The 20,632-nt window shown below is 41.4% G+C and overlaps 2 protein-coding genes across 7 annotated transcripts; one reads left to right on the top strand and one right to left on the bottom strand.

Annotated features, from left to right (window-relative positions):
• The first annotated feature begins 513 nt into the window (after positions 1–513).
• On the top strand, positions 514–11,969 carry LOC106589287 (endoplasmic reticulum membrane sensor NFE2L1). 5 transcript variants are annotated; one of them, XM_014179059.3, is made up of 6 exons: positions 514–721; positions 2,236–3,097; positions 7,647–7,865; positions 7,960–8,052; positions 8,164–8,301; positions 8,382–11,969. In XM_014179059.3, the coding sequence occupies exons 2-6, from the start codon at positions 2,543–2,545 to the stop codon at positions 9,759–9,761; spliced, it is 2,385 nt and encodes a 794-aa protein (XP_014034534.1). In that variant the 5' UTR covers positions 514–721; positions 2,236–2,542; the 3' UTR covers positions 9,762–11,969. The 5 variants fall into 5 exon arrangements, with proteins under 5 accessions (XP_014034534.1, XP_014034539.1, XP_014034533.1 ...); XM_014179064.3 differs by having other exon boundaries at positions 521–721; positions 2,541–3,097; positions 7,680–7,865; XM_014179058.3 differs by having other exon boundaries at positions 521–721; positions 2,541–3,097.
• A 166-nt stretch (positions 11,970–12,135) lies between these two features.
• On the bottom strand, positions 12,136–18,029 carry LOC106589288 (chromobox protein homolog 1). 2 transcript variants are annotated; one of them, XM_014179066.3, is made up of 6 exons: positions 17,645–18,029; positions 16,577–16,661; positions 13,638–13,906; positions 13,341–13,503; positions 13,163–13,257; positions 12,136–12,870 (listed from the first exon to the last, which is right to left on the bottom strand). In XM_014179066.3, the coding sequence occupies exons 3-6, from the start codon at positions 13,787–13,789 to the stop codon at positions 12,726–12,728; spliced, it is 555 nt and encodes a 184-aa protein (XP_014034541.1). In that variant the 5' UTR covers positions 13,790–13,906; positions 16,577–16,661; positions 17,645–18,029; the 3' UTR covers positions 12,136–12,725. The 2 variants fall into 2 exon arrangements, with proteins under 2 accessions (XP_014034541.1, XP_014034540.1); XM_014179065.3 differs by having other exon boundaries at positions 13,638–13,860; positions 17,645–18,028.
• Between the last annotated feature and the right edge of the window lie 2,603 nt (positions 18,030–20,632).

Below are 20,632 nucleotides of genomic sequence, written 5' to 3'. Positions count from 1 at the left end.
TTTTACCATTTTATTTGAAAACAATCACAGTAAGGTATTTTTTATCCAGAAATGATTAAATATTTAGATAAAAACGGTTGCATTGGACCTTTAAAATAAGAGGATGATTAGAAAATAGTAGAAAGGAAAATAAAATACAATTTTAAGAAACAAACATGGAATAAAATGTTTCACAAAACATGTTGTTACACAGGCATAATAGCCTAGGCATAATGGTGAAACCAGTTTTTCACTTACTGTGTGAATTATTCGACAATTCATAGGCAGCTCATCCTAATTCTCATATGATTTGGAAGCGTGTAGCCCACAGAAATCGACTAATTTTATAGAAAGGTCTGATTGTTGTATTCAATTTCCATAATTTCTAAATCTTAATATGACATTATATATATATTTTTTTTTAATTTGACTAACTGAATAATTAATTTGACAAGCCAGTCGATTAAATTCGGGGATTTTCACTGCGATGATGTAAACATGCGCCCAAGAATGTTCTACGCATGCTCTGTGGGAAGCGTGTTTTGGTGTCAGATGCGCCGCTGTTAGCTAGCCTATGGAAATATTGTCAAGTCATGGTGGGCCATTCAATGGGGGGAGAGGGTGGATAATGACATTGTGTAATGCTAATAAAACATATGAGAGAACTCTTCTGAAATCAAATAATGGTTATAGAAGGTGGCCGACTTGTGGGCATACAGGCAGATGTATAAAATCTCCACGCGTAAGTATAAAATAGGTTTTAGCTAGATAGCTAACGTTAGCCAACTAGCTTTACTAGATAGCCAACGTTGGCTAGCAACATAACGTTAGCTTGTAGCTAATTGCGCTTGAATATTTTGGATAAGCGACGTAAAGTAGGCGGATGCATTATCTGCTTCTTGTGTGTACGTTTAGTTGAGATTGGCAATGCAACACATTGTTTTAAAATACATAGTAACAGTTAACGAGCTAACGGTACATTTTAGCAATTTCTCTTCCCCGTTGCTGTCACCTCAACATCCCGCCCCCATCTTTTCCCCATTGGTTAACGTTTCTGAGAGTCACACGTTGTGATCGTATCCTTGGTTTGTGAATGGTTCACCAGCCTGCCAGTCATCCCTGCGCCACTTGTTGCTAGGGAGGTTGCTTGATATCGGAAATGAGCGCTATCAACACTTCCCTCTGGACGAGAAATACCAGTGGATGCTGGCTACGATGTTGTTCGGCTGCCTACTTTTAAACATTATTTACAGATATACTGATGCATCGTTTTTATTGCTATTATTTTAATGCAATTGTGTATGTGTGAGTGACACATCGGTAAGCTGCAGATCTTGAAAAGAAAATGGATGAGAGGGAGACTGCTAGGGATGGGAGTCATGAAGCGTAGCTACTGGAGGAGAACCCGAGACCCTCCCTCTTTCACCTTCACATCGATTCCTGTTATGCACTGGACTAGGTGATACATTTCAGTTGTACATTGTCAGGTTGGCATGTCAAATTGGTCTTCTTGAATTGGGGTTGAGGTACAGTGTGTTCTCTAGAGAGAGTGGTTTTCAAACCTCTCCTCAGGGACCCCCAGTTAACAATTTGATTGTAGCCCTGAACTAGCTCGCAATGGCTTTATGATTCGTTGACAATTGGAATCAGGTGTGCTTTCTTTGGAATATATCAAATACATGGAACAGATGGGGGTCCCCAAGGATACGTTTGAACACCACTGCTTTAGGAAGTGGCGATGTGATGGTTTGCTGCTAAGGAGTATGTGTCTATTGTTCCTCCCATAGAAATATGTGGAATAGGAGTTACGGTTTGTTTTTGCATTCACTGGCAGTGCATATGCTAGGTTTATGGTTTAGAGTTTAGTTTCATTTGGCTATTCATGTTGGTTGAATTTTGGTAATCTTAAATCGTTTGTGGCTGACTGCCCATTGTACACGTTTGAGGAAAAGCCTGTTTGTTTCAACATCTGAGGCCATACTCACATTTCATCTTGTCCATTGTTCGGACAAGATATGTCATGTAATGTTATGTTATGTAATATATTCTTTTGACATTGTAATGTCATTTTTGTATATATATTTTTACTGTGAAATCATACTGTAGTACACAGCTTAGGTTGGAAGACATTTAACCTAACATTTTAATCTAAGCATGTTTACTCAACAAATGCACATTTCTTTATCCTGTCATACATTTTTTTTAAAGGTATCAAGGTTTCATTTGGCCTTGATCTCTCTCTGTCTGTCTGTGCAGGTATGGGAGGACTTACTGATGGGGAAGACCAAAGCCTGACCTAGAACACAGTTTACCCTTTTGACTGATATTGGGCGCACATACAAGACCACAGCAACCCTCTCTATTCTATTCGCATTTTAAGCAAACTCTGCAAAATACTGCTAAAAGAGAAAGTTGCGAAAGTCCCTCTTCTGTCATATCTGCAATTGTCATACTTTCATTGTTTATCCCAGTCTTTATCTCAGTATCAACTATTGCGCCACTCTAATTTGTCCCCTGTTCATTTTTGACTTTTTTACTTCACTTTTTGTTCCTTTGTAAAGAAATGCTTTACCTGAAAAAGTACTTCACAGAGGGCCTGATTCAGTTCACCATCCTCCTGAGTCTCATTGGGGTGCGGGTGGACCTGGACACCTACCTGAGCAATCAGCTGCCCCCACTGCGGGAGATCATCTTAGGCCCCAGCTCGGCCTACACCCAAACGCAGTTCCACAACCTCCGCAACACGCTGGACGGATATGGCATCCATCCCAAGAGTGTGGACCTTGACCAGTTCTTTACCACCCGCCGGCTGCTGAACCAGGTGCGCCAGCTGGATCGCCTGTCAGTGCCCAGTCCAGAGCTGAGCACGTGGCTGGTGCACCGTGACCCTGAGACTGTGGTGTCCGCCGCCAGCCAGTCCAGCCCCAGCATCACCCTGGACAATGGGGCCGGCCTGGAGGACGTGAACAACTCCGAAACCCCGACCATGAGGGGTGGCGGCGGAGCGCCTGAGTCCACCTACAACCCAAGTGGAGAGGACAGCACCCTGGGAGCCGTGGCCCCTGAGGACAGCCAGGAGCAACACAACAGGGATGGCAATGATGATCTCACCAAAGAGGTAGGAAAGCATGACATAGTCTCATGAGCCTGAGTAGAGGGGAGATCAAGGCAAGCAGGGGCATGGCACTTCTATTGTAATGTACAGAGAGGGATATGTTACTAGGAGGAAATAGGCCTACTTCTCAGATTGCTGTATATAGCTGTCTATCAGAGATGCCTTTTTATGTGTGAACCTTGATAAATCACAATTTTTATGAAATATACTGCTCAAAAAAATAAAGGGAACACATAAACAACACAATGTAACTCCAAGTCAATCACACTTCTGTGAAATCAAACTGTCCACTTAGGAAGCAACACTGATTGACAATAAATTGCACATGCTGTTGTGCAAATGGAATAGACAACAGGTGGAAATTATAGGCAATAAGCAAGACACCCCCAATAAAGGAGTGGTTCTGCAGGTGGAGACCACAGACCACTTCTCAGTTCCTATGCTTCCTGGCTGATGTTTTGGTCACTTTTGAATGCTGGCGGTGCTTTCACTCAAGTGGTAGCATGAGACGGAGTCTACAACCCACACAAGTGGCTCAGGTAGTGCAGCTCATCCAGGATGGTACATCAATGCGAGCTGTGGCAAGAAGGTTTGCTGTGTCTGTCAGCGTAGTGTCCAGAGCATGGAGGCGCTACCAGGAGACAGGCCAGTACATCAGGAGACGTGGAGGAGGCCGTAGGAGGGCAACAACCCAGCAGCAGGACCGCTACCTCCGCCTTTGTGCAAGGAGGAGCACTGCCAGAGCCCTGCAAAATGACCTCCAGCAGGCCACAAATGTGCATGTGTCTGCTCAAACGGTCAGAAACAGACTCCATGAGGGTGGTATGAGGGCCCGACGTCCACAGGTGGGGGTTGTGCTTACAGCCCAACACCGTGCAGGACGTTTGGCATTTGCCAGATAACACCAAGACTGGCAAATTCGCCACTGGCGCCCTGTGCTCTTCACAGATGAAAGCAGGTTCACACTAAGCACGTGACAGACGTGACAGAGTCTGGAGATGCCGTGGAGAACATTCTGCTGCCTGCAACATCCTCCAGCATGACCGGTTTGGCGGTGGGTCAGTCATGGTGCGGGGTGGCATTTCTTTGGGGGGTCGCACAGCCCTCCATGTGCTCGCCAGAAGTAGCCTGACTGCCATTAGGTACCGAGATGAGATCCTCAGACCTCTTGTGAGACCATATGCTGGTGCGGTTGGCCCTGGGTTCCTCCTAATGCAAGACAATGCTAGACCTCATGTGGCTGGAGTGTGTCAGCAGTTCCTGCAAGAGGAAGGCATTAATGCTATGGACTGGCCCGCCCGTTCCCCAGACCTGAATCCAATTGAGCACATGTCTTGCTCCATCAACCAACGCCACGTTGCACCACAGACTGTCCAGGAGTTGGCGGATGCTTTAGTCCAGGTCTGGGAGGAGATCCCTCAGGAGACCATCCGCCACCTCATCAGGAGCATGCCCAGGTGTTGTAGGGAGGTCATACAGGCACGTGGAGGCCACACACACTACTGAGCCTCATTTTGACTTGTTTTAAGGACATTACATCAAAGTTGGATCAGCCTGTAGTGTGGTTTTCCACTTTAATTTTGAGTGTGACTCCAAATCCAGACCTCCATGGGTTGATAAATTGGATGTCCATTGATTATTTTTGTGTGATTTTGTTGTCAGCACATTCAACTATGTAAAGAAAAAAGTATTTAATAAGATTATTTCATTCATTCAGATCTAGGATGTGTTGTTTAAGTGTTCCCTTTATTTTTTTCAGCAGTGTATAATTATTTCTGGCATTATTGTGTAATGTGTTTTTTGCATTATTGTAATGTCCTTGCATTAGAATCATCCTTGCCCCTAATAGTCACAGGACCACCACTTGGAGGCAGTGTGGTTTTGGGCGACACTAAGCCATTGTTAAAGTAGAATTAACTAAGTCTCCAAATGGATCACATGCTTTTATGGTAATTAAGTGGCTACTGTTGCATTAGTGGGCTTACATCAGGGATGGGCAAGTGTGTGTGTGTGTGTGTGTGTGTGTGAGAGACTCAGTTGGGGTCTCAACTTAATATGTTGAGTTAGAATAGTAGAATACATAAAGTGCAATTTCGAAATTTGGTTGTCCATCAGCAGTTTTTCCACTTATGTCAGTCACTGCCATTCACTCAATTAGCCCGTGACAGCTAGTGTTTTTCTCAGGGTAGGGTGGGGGCAAAATTTTACTTAAGCCTCAAAGACTAGGGCTAGCTCTAAATGTATGTGTGGGTATGCATGGATGTGGGTATGCAGACCTGCAAGCCACTTCGGCCCCTCATGATTTTTTTAAGGCCCCCACCCCAATCGCCCATCCCTGCTTACATGATCTGAAGTTCCATGTTTTTGTATGAAATATGACCTATAATTAAGCATTTCACTCATATTATAATTATCTTTTGGAAGGAAAGCGATGTTAAAAAAGCTGATTTTCTGTGTTGGAATGGTGTGGGCATGCATACCCCAACAACAGAATCTTGTCTCGGCCTATACCGGTCATGAAAAAATATTAATGCCAGTAGACTGCTGATTGGCCAACTCATCCTCTATGAGGAACTAGCATGTCTGTTTGAGACACACGTTTGATGTGGGTTGTTAAGTGTTTTTTTCCCCCTCCAATTTATGCTTTGGCCACAAGAGTACAGGATGAGTGAACAACATTATTTGTGTATGCGCTAACTGAATATGAACTTTTAAAAGTGAGATTTTGACTGGACAGTTACTTTAAATCGCATTATATATGTCACCTTGTGTTGACCTGAGGATGAAAATATCGAAATGTAAAGCCAACAGTATCACAGGTATAGGCATCTTTGATTTTTGCACCACAGTCAAGTACAGTACCATCAAAGTATTCATACCCATTGACTTATTCCACGTGTTATATACAGCCTGAATTGAAAATAGATTATATAACTTTTTTTCTTCTCACCCATCTACACACACACTACCCCATAATGAAAAAGTGAAAATGTTTTTTTTATATTATTGAAAATGAAATACAGAATTCTCATTTACAAAAGTATTCACACCCATGCGTCAATATGTTAGCATCACCTTTGGCAGCGATTACAGCTGTGAGTCTTTCTGAGTAAGTCTCTAAAAGCTTTGCACACCTGGATTGTACAATATTTGCACATTATTATTTTAATAATTCTTTAAGCTCTATCAAGTTGGTTGTTGATCATGGCTAGACAGCCATTTTCAAGTCTTGCCATAGATTTTCAAGCCGATTTGAATCAATTCTAACTAGGCCACTCGGGAACATTCAATGTCATCTTGGTAAGCAACTCCAGTGTGTATTTGGCCTTGTGTTTTAGGTTATTGTCCTTCTGAAAGATTAATTTGCCTGTTGGAAAGCAGACTAAACCAGGTTTTCCTCTAGGATTTTGCCTGTGTTTTAGCTCTATTCTGTTTCTTTTTATCTCCAAAAACTCCCTAGTCCTTGCCGATGACAAGCATACCCATAACGTGATGCAGCCACCACCATGCTTTAAAATATGAAGAGCGGTACTCAGTGTTGTGTTGGATTTGCCCCAAACACAACGCTTTGTAATCATGACCTAAAGTTAATTTCTTTGCCACTTTTTTTGCAGTTTTAATTTAGTTCCTTATTGCAAACAGGATTAATGTTTTGGAATATTTGTATTCTGTACAGGCTTCCTCCTTTTCACTCTGTCATTTAAGTTAGTATTGTTGTGTAACTACAAAGTTGTTGATCCATCCTCAGTTTTCTCAGTTTTCAGCCATTAAACTCTATAACTGTTTTAAAGTCACCATTGGCCTCATGGTGAAATCCCTGAGCAGTTTCCTCACTCTCTGGCAACTGAGTTGGGAAGGAAGCCTGTATCTTTTGTAGTGACGGGGTATATTTATACACCCTCCAAAGTGTAATTTAATAACTTCACCATGCTCAAAGGGATATTCAATGTCTGCTTTTTTTTTATTTTTACCCATCTACCAATAGGTGCCCTTCTTTGCGAGGCATTGGAAAACCTCCCTGGTCTTTCTGGTTGAATCGGTGTTTGAAATTCACTGCTCGACTGAGGGACCTTACAGATAATTGTATGTGTGGGGTACAGAGATGAGGTAGTCATTCAAAATTCATGTTAAACACTTATTGCACACGGTGAGTCCATGCAACTTATTATGTGACTTGTTAAGCAAATGTTTACTCCTGAACTTATTTAGGCTTGCCATAACAAAAGGGTTGAATACTTATGGACTCAAGACTTCAGCTTTTAATTAATTTGTAAACATTTCTAAAAACATTATTCCACTTTGACATTATTGGCTATTGTGTGTAGGCCAGTGACGCATCTAAATATAATCAATTTTAAATTCCGGCTGTAAAAAAAGAAAATGTTGAAAAAGTCAAGGGGTGTGAATACTTTCTCAAGGCACTGTAGTTCTCTCTCCTTGAAGTGCTTTTTATTTTGAATTAAGTTGTGTAAGACAAGATGTTGTGCAACTCAATCAAGGGGGCTCTTTTCTTTGTAGTCCTAACATCTTTTTCACATCATGAATTTTTCAGGACATTGATTTGATTGACATCCTGTGGCGACAGGACATCGACCTTGGCGCAGGACGGGAAGTGTTCAACTATAGCAGTCGCCAGAAGGAGAGTGAGGTGGAAAAGCCCAGCCCAGAGGAGGAGGAAAGAGCAGAGGCACAGGAGAGATGGAGGAATGGAGTGAACCTTCAAGAGGCTCAGCCTGTGGATGGAGAGACCGGGGAGAGCATACCAGAGCAGGTAGCTAAGGGAACAGATTGTGTTCATGATCTTGTGTGTCCACTGTAGTTGATAGTAAAGGGAGTGACCTCTGTGCTGTCTGCCCCTCCCCCAGATCCCAGGCCTTGGCTCTCAGACCTCACTGTCCCTGCAGGAATGCCTAAGGCTGCTGGAGGCCACCTTCCCTTTCGGAGAAGAATCTCCTGAGGTAAAGACATTTGCATGCTGTTTTATGATATTACAAATGCTAGATTAACACTATAGTCTATGGAAATCAAAAAAACAATTGTGAGACTTTTAAAGGTAAACATCTTATCAGTTTCCAGCCCCTGTAGTCACAGCTGAGCTTGTGGTGGCCAATGAAGAAGCTCCATCCACATCTCGGGGCTTACCACTGGCTCCCCCGTTGGACCTGGAGCAGCAGTGGCAAGACATCATGGCTATCATGGAACTACAGGTTTGTACTTGCGCTTTAATCACAACTGGTTCTCCAGTAAAAAAATAATAATAATCTTACAATTCTTTTCTCTTTTGAAGGAAATGGAGGTTAATAACACCTCAGAGAACTCCTTCCTCAGCACTACTTCCAACAGTACCAATACCAGTGGCAGCACAAGTGAGTCCGGCTCAGTTGGAAGCTTTGGACTTACTCGTTCCTCCACCCTTATTCACCAAGATGTCAGCCTTCACCAGGCCTCCCTCCCTAGCTGCAGCCAGGACTTTCCCACACTTTTCAATCCAGAGATGGATGCCACTAGCACCCCACGGACCCCCTTGCTTAGAATGTCCTCCAGCAACTCCTCCAACGTCAACTCTACATTCGGAGCCACCAACCTGACTGGACTCTTTCTCCCACCGCCTCTGAACAGCACCAACAACATCACTTGCACTCCAGTGTTGCCTGATCCCTTCAGCACTCTGCTGGAGGAGTCTATGCTGGATGAGATCAGTCTGCTGGACCTGGCAATGGAGGAGGGCTTCAACCAGGCCCAGGCCTCTCAGCTGGAGGATGAACTCGACTCGGACTCAGGCCTCTCCCTAGACTCCAGTCACAGCCCGGCCTCCCCGAGCAGCTCTGAGACCTCCTGCTCCTCCGCCGCTTCCTCCTCCTCCACCTCTGCCACCTTCTCAGAGGAAGGGGCTGTGGGATACAGCACTGACTCGGAGTCAGCTGCCGTGGAACCAGAAGAAGGCGCTGTGGGGGGCTACCAGCCCGAGTTCAACAAGCTCTGCCGCATGAGCTACCAGGACCCCTCCCAGTTCCACGGGCTCCCTCAGCTCGACAACATCAACCACAATCACACCTACAATTTACCACTGTCTTCATCGTTCGATGAACACCTAGAGCTACCGATTCCCACTGGCAAGAAAATGGGCCGTGAGAAGCAGTCAAAGCTTAAGCCCCAACAGGACTTCCTGGACAAACAGTCGAGTCGCGATGAGCGACGGGCTCGGGCCATGAAGATCCCCTTCTCAAACGAGAAGATCATAAATCTGCCTGTGGAGGAGTTCAACGAGCTTCTTTCCAAGCACCACCTGAGCGAGGCCCAACTGGCCCTCGTCCGCGACATTCGTAGACGTGGTAAGAACAAGATGGCGGCCCAGAACTGCCGCAAGCGCAAGCTGGATACCATCATCAACCTGGAGCAAGGGGTGCACGACCTGCGTCGTGACAAGGCGCGGCTGCTGAAGGAGAAGATGGAGTTTATTCGCTCCATCCGCCAGATGAAGCAGAAAGTGCAAAGCCTCTACCAGGAGGTGTTCACCCAGCTTCGGGATGAGGAGGGCCAGCCCTACCCCCCCAGCGAGTACTCGCTCCAGTACAGCGCCGACGGCAGCGTTCTGATCATGCCCCGCACCATGACAGATCAGCAAACCCGTAAGCCCGAAAAGAAACAAAAGGACAAAAAGAAGTGAGGAGGAAGCTGATGCCTTTTCTTTCATTTAGCTAAAATCACTAAGAAAGATTTCTGCAGATGCAAGAGAGGTCTTTTTTCCTTTGAGAAGATTCTTGTGAGGAGAAACTGCATTGTTGACTACTTTTCTTGCATTAGGTTTTTTTCCTTTTCTTTTGTGGTTCCTGTGTTTTCTCTGGGAAACGACTTTGAAGCAGAAGTTCATAATTTGAGTACTGAATTTTCATTGTTTGGGTAGAAAAAAAGGAACAAACAAGGAAAAGAAGGGGTTGAAAGATTTCTCTGGATCTTTGGCACCAGGCCATGATGTTATTACTTCATGTTATGAAGTGAAGGGAGTGGTATCAAGTGAAGTCAGAGTTAAAGGTAAAACTAACATTAAGTCAACATGAAACTGGGTGTAAATTCCGGTCTATTGTTAGTCAGCTTTGAACGGATTGTTAAACCAGTTTTCTTGCTTGGGCCTTGGAGTGACTGTTTCTGGAGTAAGTAGAAGTTGCACATGTAGAGGAAAGCTAAGACAGGGCCTGGAGATGTCAAAGGTTAAGATACCAGTGGGGTAAAGCGAGTCCATCATCCAGGATACCATTATCTTAACAATACCGCCGATACTAACCAAATGTGTTGTGCACTTCACTTGTACTCTAAGCAAATGTCTAGCTAGTCTGACACTGCACTCATTCAAAATGTGTTTATTACAAATACCACCGTTTTTGACTGGCCATTGACTTTGAGTCCCTTTGATGTAGGACACTGGAACACAAAAGAGGCTTGGAGAGTATTCTTGGGCTTGCCACGATGGTGGAACATGACAAGTATAGGAGATGGAACGCTGAGGAAGAAGGCACACGCTGCGTTACAAATGTATCAGCTTCTGTATATCTATATAGCTCTGTAATTTGTCCTTCTAAGGCTTGGCTGTATGCATCGTGCCGTGTCTCTGGCTATCCGTCTGCCGCAGGTTTAAGGATGAGCTCTGCTGGTAGTCTTTTCGTTTTCCACACATCCTCATACTGTCCAGAATAAGCTAGGTTATAAGTCTAGCTTCATCATGTTGGGTCTACTCCATGCCCTTATTGCATCACACACTGTGTGTTGTGCCTGAAACCACATTGCAGGAATTTTACAGGCCAGGGAATATTGATTTTGATAGCCGTCTTTGCAGGAAGTATTGTATGAACTGCAACCCTGTGAAAGTGTCCCGTTTTATTACAAATCAAATGCACCCATCTTTACTATCATTAGGTTGGTTTGTTTCTTGTAAGGTGACAGATGAGCCGTTCGGCTGTCGAGTAATTGCAGTGGTAGCCTTTGAAAGAGTTGTCATTCTATTTGATAGTTACCTGAAGCAATGGACAAGACAGTTGATGAATAGCCTAGTTGTCAGCTTTAATAGTCTACGGTCATACGTGTCATTTAGAATTGTAAACTAATTGAATCGAACTGAGTGAACTGACAAGGATAATATGTGAAGTGAGAGCCTTGTTTTCGAATGCCTTTGTTTCACAAGCACATTTCTAAATTCGAGGGTTTTGAGAACAAAAGGTTATTGGACTTATCAGAACATTAGAAGTGCTATTGCCTGAGCTTATGTGTTTTTTGGGGTCAAATTGTGTTTTAGCATGTACCCCTAATCAAAAAAAGACTTGGCCATTTATTAATGCAGCAGAGATAGCTGTTTAAAGAGAATGAGTACATTTGTGAACCCCAGATCTACAGTGAAGGATGGGAAAGAACTAAGTCGCTGCACTGATGAATGTCCTGTGTTCTTCTTCATCCACATAACTTTCATAGTTCTTGTCATCATTACCCTCCGAGGGGAGCCAAAGTAAAAATACTTTCGCTTTTAAACAGATGTTTCATGCAGTACTAATTATTTCGTAGGGGGAAAAAAGTTGCTGTCTCAATTTAAATGAAGAAAGTTGTTCGTTCTCGCACTTCAGAAAACATTTGATATTTAAGACGCGCAAACGTTCACCTGCATTGCAACACAATGCAAAGCCCATTTAAGTTATTACTTCTTAGTGCTGCTTTTGTTAATGGTCTTGTTTGTTCTGTAAATATTGTCTCCTTTTGTCATTATTTTCTGTAGTTTGTCTGCATTTTGCACAGCCCCTGCTTTGGTTATGTATTTTCTTTGATTTACATTTAAATATTTGCTGGCAATCTGGGATTGTTATTTTATTGATTAATAAAGTGTTTATTTTCATCTGTGACTGCATCATTTGCATGATTTAATAATGAGGGGAAATGTGTCCATTTGGGGGGAATAGAATGTCTGATCATTAGGTTTTGTGAAGATAAATACATAAGGCCTTAATGTATCCAACTATTTACACAAATTTGAAGCTTAGGCTCTGTCAGTATGAGACAGATGACAATTGTAACAAGTTGTTTATTCTCCAAAACAGACAAGCAAGTCCTGTTTATGAAAATGTTAGAATAAGATGGACAGATGAGCAAAGTAAAAAAAAACATGGTTTTCAAAAATGTGTTGTCACCTCAATACACTAAAACGGTCACAAAATGAGCAAAGATTAACATTGTTTTGCACTATAAGCTACAAAACATTTACATAAAACTAAATGGCACCGTTGACTTGTTTACAAGACTATGAATGATAACATTTCCACCAGCCTACACAGTAATGTACAAGGCCTAGACCTCTTAGTCAACTGCCCTGTGAAAATGATCTCCTAGTATCCAAATGGTCACTAGAGTGAATCTTAAAACATTTAACACTGCATTATACATTTCTTCCAGGGTTGTGATTTCTCAAGAGAACCCATAGCCTGTATTGACTTTGGTCATATCCAGATTTTAACCTGATGGGTGATATAAAACCAAAAAGGGAGTCCATGTGCTGTCATGCTTGTCTCAGACCCTTTGCCTAGAGCCCCCTAAACCCTTGACACTACCTCTACAGTCTTCAGAACCAGCTTGATACCTTACACCTCCAAAACGGCTAGTTCTTGTCGTCCTTCTTCTCCTCCTCCTCGGTGGGGTAAGAGTGCCACGTGAGCCGTTCCTCATAAAACGATATGACCACCTGTGGACACTTCACATTTGCTTCCTTAGCTGGTACCAGGTCTGCTTCATCTGAGTTTTTCCTACAAGAACAGGCCGTGTAAAGAGAACCATGAGTTGGATGAGTACTTAAGTGGTGGGTTCTGGCTAGTTCAGGGATTGTAGTGGCGCTATGAAATAGGTTAGGATGCATAGAATGAAGAGATTAAAGGAAATGGATCCACTTTTTTTATTGATGCATAGGCATGATAAACAGAACACAGGGTTATGGGAATTGACAGGTATATTGACTTGCGACTGCTGCATGATTAGGTCTAGTAGCATAAAGGTAAAACATTTTATAAAAATGAATAGGGCAATAAGGGCTATACAAACCATTTCATGAGGAACATGAGTTCTCCAGTGGAGTCAGTGGCGCCAATAATCCTTTCTGGATCCAAACCTCGAGTGAAGCCCCTTAGTTTCTCTGGCTAAAACAAAGGGCGAGTGTCACTCAATGTGAAAAAGACTAAATGATTCCATCTGTGTACGCGCTTCTGTCTTTAGGACTTACGTCATCTTTTTTCTTCTTGGGTCGACTTTCCTCTCCTTCCACATTAGGCTCTGCAGACTTCCTCTTGCCTACAGACTCATGAGCGGATTTCTGTTTCTGCAGAAACAGTGCAATCAGGTCAGGACAGTCCAAATTATCCTCTGGCTCCCATGTGTTGTCATCACTGAAGAAACAAAAGCAGTGTTAATTAAGCCAGAAAATGGCATTGGAGTGAAAGAGGGGTTTTGTTTGGTCAATACAAGCATTCCACATGGGGATAAAAATGATTTATATCACATCTGTATTGTGTAAACTCACTCCGAAAAGCCTTTCCACTTAAGAAGGTACTCCACTCTCCCTTTCACCACCCTTCCATTCAAAACTTTCTCCACCACATATTCTTCCTCTTCCTCCACGGCCACCACATCCTCAGCTGCCTTCTCCTGTGTCTTCTCAGCCGGTGTCGTCATCGTCACCTCAGACTGGGTGGGGGCTGTGGGTGCAGGTGGAATGATGGCTGTGGGTGCAGGGTTAATGTCGGCTGTGGGTGCAGGAGCAGCAAATCACGGCTCCAGAAAACGCCCACTCTGTTGACAGTGACACTTATACTGAACTTTTCATTAAAGGGGTTAACCCCAGTTGAAACAATGAAGTGCCGTCCCGCCTCTGTTTTGGTAAAAAGCTAAGGGATGGGGCTGGAGAAATGTAACCAATCTTAAATGTATAGACAGCGCTATGGTTGCAAGGACTGACCAGCCAATATGTCAAAATGATAGTTTTAAGCATGTTTTGAGGCTATAGAGTATTTGTATACATTTACTATGTTTACAAACATTGGAGAAAAAATATTATATTTTGGGTTCTGATGGGGTACGACAGCTTAACTAAGTTAATGAGGCATTTATAAGTTATATTATTCAAGAATGAATGTGTATTCAGTCATGACTGAAATGATTGGCACCCTTGATAAAGATAAGCAAAACAATCCTGAGCAATATTGTATGTAAAAATATATATATATATTAAAAAGGGAAAGAGATTTTGTTTGTAGTCATAAAGAAAGTCTAAAAGATAGGAGTAAAGTTTTCCAGCACCCTCCCCTTGCAAGGATAACGGCACCAATCCTTTTTCTAAAATGTTTGATGAGATTGAAGAACACATTTGGAAGGATCTTAGACCATTCCTCTATACAGAATATTGCCAGATTCTTGCTATCCTTCATCTGCGCTTATGGACGGCCCTCTGACAATTCAAACTATACGTTTTCAATGGGGTTCATATCCAGAGAAAGATGGCCATTACAAAATGTTGATTTTGTGGTCAATTAACCATTTCTTTGTAGAATTTGATGTGTGCTTGGGGTTATTGTCTTGCTGCAAGATCCACTTGCGGCCAAGCTTCAGATTTACTGGCATGTAAATCTTGGTGGGGCAAACACAAACAAAATGTTGGGGATGCATGCCAGTAAAGCCACTACACAACACTAAACAATACATTAATTGCACCATAAAGGTGACAAACCGCCCACCAACTGTTAGGGCCTACATAAAGCTGTCCCAACAGCAGTCCCAACATTTTACCACTGCTACACCTGGCTATCAGAGGAGCCTTGTCTGGCAGAGAAACAGTTCATTCAGCCTCATTTACTGCCGTTTAAAAAAAACATAGCTTATATGCCTGACTTGCTTAAACAAATGTGGTTTCTACTGACAATTGAGATGTACAAACTATGGCATAAGGGGACGACAAGCAGATAAGAGGCAATCCGTAAATTCGATTAAGACATTAATGAGCGAGCTAGGACAGACGTAGTCAATATAACTATTTGTTCAGCGCTTTTGAAATGTACAGTGACAGAATTCAGAACATTGGCCGTTCTTACAGTGTTCTCCCTGTACACCAAGTCAGAACCGTATGATAAATAAAGGGGCCATATAAGCAGACAATGACAGCTCTTACAATATTCAATGATTACATTTCTCTAAAACAGGTTATAGGCTACATGTGCACCACCAAGTCAGAACAGTAAGCGAAATTAAGAGAGGAAAATAGAGCCAATTATTAGGGTGAGCCACATGGGCTACTAACAGCTTACTACACAATATACTCTTAGTATTACTTTCTTAGCTACAGTATACACATCTCTCTGGTATATTATTTATGCAGCAGCGTACAACACATTTTGGACTCACCTTGTTGTGCTGTTCTCACTTTAACAGGCAGTCTCTCATGGGCAAATTGTCAAACTTTGTCATCTAAGTCTGGCCTTCTCTGGATTTATGGTGATTTCAAGACAACTGCATTTACATATATTTGTGATAATAACCCCAAGCACATATCAAAATCCACCAAAAAAAATCTACATTTCCCAATGGCCATCTCAGTCTCTGGACATGAACCCGTTGAAAACCAGTGGTTTGATTTTGAAGAGGGCCGTCCATAAGGCAGACAAATATCAAGGATCTGGGAAGATTCGTAATGGAGGATTGGTCTAAGACCCCTCCCAATGTGTTCTCCAATCTCATAAAACATTTTAGAAAAGACTCAGTGCCGTTATCCTCATAAGAGGAGGGTGCTAGAGTATTGAAAACAGGGGTGCTAATAATTTTGACCCCTATCTTTTTTAAATGTATTTTCTTTTACATTTTTAACAAAATCTCTAAGCAATTGTATTTGTATAAAATAATTCCACTTTTTTTGAAGATACAATAGCTCAATGTTTATTATTTATTTTAATACCGTTTATTTTTTTTTTGCTCATCTTTATCAAAAATTGATGTAGCAGCTGCAGATTGTCCCTTTAAAGCCTACAAATGCTAAGTTCTATGGCAAGGCTCTCCAACCCTGTTCCCAGAGAGCTAACATCTTGTAGGTTTTCACTCCAACCTTAATCAAACACCTAATTCTTATAATTAGCTTGTTGATAAACTGAATCAGGTTACTTACAACTGGGGTTATATTGAAAACATACAGGATGGTAGCTCTCCAGGAACAGGGTTGGAGAGCCCTGCTCTATGGCATCTTGTGAGACAAATAGCCTCACCTTTTGAATTGATATACTGTAATTCAGTTAAACAAATGAGAGGTAGATGGGAAACTCAACACTGAGTGCCACACATAAATGATAAATGTTTACCCATTGCTGCAGAAGTATATTTGTTAGTAGAAATAGCAGCTTGAGTTTTGCAAAAACATATGCTCCCTTACCCCACACAGACAACACAATGACATTGTATATATGAAAAATGTTATAAGACCTTCAGTAAGAGTGGGAGCATCATTAGAAGGTTCTGTAATCTCGCTCATACTCATCAGGTAGACCGTGGGACCAGCAGTTGGTTCCTGGTCAAAGTCAAGAATAGGGCAATGAGGGTCAGGAATCAATAAAAGGTAGACAGGAAACAAAATAGCATTGGAGAGAAGGCGATTCATCAGTGGCTACATGTCTATTTATACATTTTTTTGTACGTTTTACCCCTTTCTCCCCAATTGGTAGTTACAGTCTTGTTTCCAGTTCTCTAACAGGGGCCCTTTGCATAGGTGAGTAAAACATAATGTAAGAACTTGGTTATTACAGGTTTACTATGCCTAATGTCACAGTATGTTGTTCTTTTTGGGGGTAGATAATTAAAAGGGATGTGCAGCAAGAGACAGACCAGTGCGCAAATGTCAAACATCCAATGAGCACAGCGCTCAATAGAAGGCAGAGACTATGGATAGGTTGGCCACTGGCAGTTCCAATTTTAATTACCGTGGCAATCATGCAGGAGATGGTGAGTTAACGCACATCCTTCAATCTGAACAATCGGAGGGCTAGCTAGCTACCGCTTACAATACGAGGTGATACCAAAGTCAAAGGTCGTTATGAAATGATTTGGTCATACTGTATCATGATGTGCAAATAGTGATCAGTTAGCTAAAGATGGTTTGAAAACTCTCAGTTAGCAGTCTAGCTTGCTGCCTGTGTTATTTAGCTATTTAACGTGAACTAGTTAGCCAGCATTTAGAGTCATGGTCATGGACCAGCAGTGACACGGACGAGCTCTCCACTTCTAGTATACACGCCACTCTCCTCCATATTGGTTTAAAAAAGAAAACAAAAGCAGCGTTACTCCGCTAGCATGCACATTCTGAATGTGTTAGCTATCTAGCTAAGTAATCTAACAAAGGCGCAATGTATATGGGAATGCATTGTATATTATCTTTCCGTAGTTAGATACACGCTGTCGCTATATAACAGTAGCTAGAAACTATTTCCCAACACAAAACTTGCAGGTAGCTAACGTAAAGAGAGCAAGGATATAATTAATGGAGTGTTAACTCACCTCAAAACGAGTTATTCGATAGTGAAAATAGTCTGTCTTTAAATGATGTTGAGATATGATTCGAAAAATAACCTCTATTATAATTTCTTATATAAATCAGTTTAGTTTATTATATTAAATCAAATATGAGCTTGCGTAAGCTAAATAGATCGTGTCCGCCCCCTTAATGTCCGATAATTATAAAAAAAAACTACGTTTGTACACATGCATCGATTCCACATTGTGTGGATTTCTCGACGAAACAAGTCCTCGTGTAGCTAGCTGGCTAGGTTTCCCAGATGTTGTAGAGATTAGCTAGTCGGTCGAGCTGAAGTGAGCGTACGAGCGAGGTATCTATCAGGCACGCTCGAACAACCCAGCATTTTCTTCTGAATGCGAATAATTGTGTACTGTCCATAACAAGAGTGTCGGTGATATAACATTTAACATGAAGGTAAACGGGCGAGTTTGTAATTTAATAAAACAACATTATTTTGAGTTTGCCCGGAAACCGATATTACGTTGCGACTGACGTCATTTTATTTAACAGAAATACTTCTCATTCCATACCTTTAATTCCAAATAATGTATTTAATAAATTGGGAGGTCTTCAATTTTTTTTAATGTAATTATATTCCTGAAAGTTCCTACCCTCTAAATTGGCTAGGTTTCACCAACAAGCTTTAATGGCCTGGAAAATATGTTTCCTGCTAAATCTTTCCCAACATAAAGCTCTTTTGTGGAATAATTCAGACATAACTGTAAGGAATAAGTCATTGTTGTACCCCAGCTGGCATGAGAGGAATATTGACTTTGTTCTTGATGTTTTCGACAACAGGGGTAATATTCTTACATATGAACAATTTATAACATTGAAAGAGTTTCCAATACCTTTCAGATAGTTTATTTCTGTGATCAAAGCCGTTCCCAGTGGTCTAACTACACGAATGAAAACTCATCTTAGCTTTGGTAATGATCACAAAGCTTATCCAGAACTCAGATTGGAAGGCGTGGGCTTACCTGAGAAATCTTGTTGTAATAAATATATAAAGCAAATTCTTCATTCACAAAACCAACTTACACTGAGAGGAACATTTTTCTGGAACATGCTTATTCCTGACATTGTCTGGAAAAATGCATGGTTAAGGCCTTACAAATATTGTATACCAAACAAAGTTAAGGAAGTGCACTTCAAAGTTTAACATAATATATATCCATGTAATTCTATGTTATCCAAATTTATGGCTATTGATGATAGGTTCTCACTTTTTTCACAGAAATCCCAGCTGTCTCACTTGTTCTTTGAATTTGTGTCAGAATTTTGGGAAAACCTTGCAAAATACTTATGTTACTATTGATGATAACAAGACCATTGAAATGATTGTGAAGTTGTTTATTCTTGTTGCCAAATACTTTATACACAAACAAAAATTCCAAAATTCTATACCAAAATTACACATATTTCAATGAATTTAACTATCTTATTAAAACGTTTTTTAGAGTGATTACAATTTCACTATAATTTTTTATTACTTCATCAATTGTTTTGTGCTTCATCAATTGTTTTGTATTTTCTCGTTAATACCTGCGTTCTGTTTTGTATGATGTAACAATGTAAATTGTTGATCTGTATTTTGAATTTAAAAAAAATATATATAAAAAAAATACCTCTGAAAAGCAAGCAAAAACAAGAAATAAACTATCTGGAATCATTGGGAAGTCACTTCCCGTGACCATAATGACCCGTGTACACTAGCACGCAGTGCCGCGCAGTGAAACACCGCTTCCTATTCATTTTCAGTAGAGACAGACAACCTTTTTGTCACCGCAAACGCGTCGTGGGAAGCGGTGAAAAATGGCAACCCCAGACTATTTGCATTGCCCCCCCTCCCTCTTACCTGCTGCTACTCTGTTATTTATGCATAGTCACTTTAATAACTCTACCTACATGTACATATTAGCTCAACTAACCAGTGTATATAACCTCGCTATTGTTATTCTACTGCTGCTGTCTTATTATTATTATTTATTTTTTTAGATATTGTTCTTAAAACTGCATCGTTGGTTAAGGGCTTATATTAAGGGCTTATAAGTAAGCATTTCACTGTATTCGGCGCATATGACAAATAACATTTTATTTTATCATAATCTTCAGGAGGTGAAATGCAAAACTGACCTTGGATCATTAACTCTGGGACTACTACATCTCTAGCTGTATTTCACTGTCTCTAATAATACTTCCTGTTGACCCGACCAAGTTACCTCACCTCTGATCATGCTTTGCCCTCTACGTAGCCAGTTCAGTTGTGGGAGGGGTTCACCAACATTTTAGTCATTTAGCAGACACTCTTATCCAGAGCGACTTACAGTAGTGAATGCATACATTTTGTTGTTCTGGCCCCCCGTGGGAATCGAACCCACAACCCTGGCGTTGCAAACACCATGCTCTACCAACTGAGCCACAGGGAAGGCCAACACAGCTGATATAACTTAGAGCAGGTATTTCCAAACTGGGCAATGCTGTTGGGGTTACGCCAAATCAAAATTTGATTCACATTTTAAAAACATTTTAAAAATATTTTTATAAAAAAAAATTAAAAAAAATCTTCACATTTTCAAACAGTACATTTATATTTTCCAACATTTGGGTGAGTTTTTCCCCCCCCCCTCGCCTGAGTAGCCTCATTTCACTGCCAAAAATGTAATTAAACCATCTAGTGTTCAGCGAAATAACAACAATTTCAATTATACAGGTAGCCTAGTCAAATAATTAACATCCGATCACATTAACAGTTACTTTCTAGCGGGAAACCTTCACTCTTGCGCAGACATTTAGAAACGAAACATAACAATTTGAAAAATAAGCCACAGGAGTTTGAGTGAGAATAAAGACGACTTTCGAGTAGTAAGACATGTATAAAAGCAACAGATACCATTAATAAGAAGGGGCTAGAAGCGTCTTATATGGTGAGCTACCGAGTGGCTAGGACAGGCAAGCCCCATAATATT

Source organism: Salmo salar, chromosome 28 (genome assembly GCF_965601325.2).
Source record: "Salmo salar chromosome 28, fSalSal1, whole genome shotgun sequence".
NCBI classification, from domain to species: Eukaryota; Metazoa; Chordata; class Actinopteri; order Salmoniformes; family Salmonidae; genus Salmo; species Salmo salar.
The sequence above is the reverse complement of the archived record's forward strand: the minus strand, read 5'-3'. Positions and strand labels throughout refer to the sequence as shown.

What these genes read in the sequence shown, in the direction of transcription:
- LOC106589288 (XM_014179065.3), bottom strand. Translation starts at nt 16,631, where the DNA reads ATGAGTATGAGCGAGATTACAGAACCTTCTAATGATGCTCCCACTCTT. An exon ending in TGCTCCCACTCTTACTGAAG is followed by an intron (nt 13,861 to 16,576) that starts GTCTTATAACAT and finishes CTGCACCCACAG; the next exon opens with CCGACATTAACCCTGCACCC. An exon ending in CCAAGAAGAAAAAAGATGAC is followed by an intron (nt 13,258 to 13,340) that starts GTAAGTCCTAAA and finishes CCTTTGTTTTAG; the next exon opens with CCAGAGAAACTAAGGGGCTT.
- LOC106589287 (XM_014179058.3), top strand. An exon ending in ATGATGATCTCACCAAAGAG is followed by an intron (nt 3,098 to 7,646) that starts GTAGGAAAGCAT and finishes TGAATTTTTCAG; the next exon opens with GACATTGATTTGATTGACAT. An exon ending in TGGCTATCATGGAACTACAG is followed by an intron (nt 8,302 to 8,381) that starts GTTTGTACTTGC and finishes TCTCTTTTGAAG; the next exon opens with GAAATGGAGGTTAATAACAC.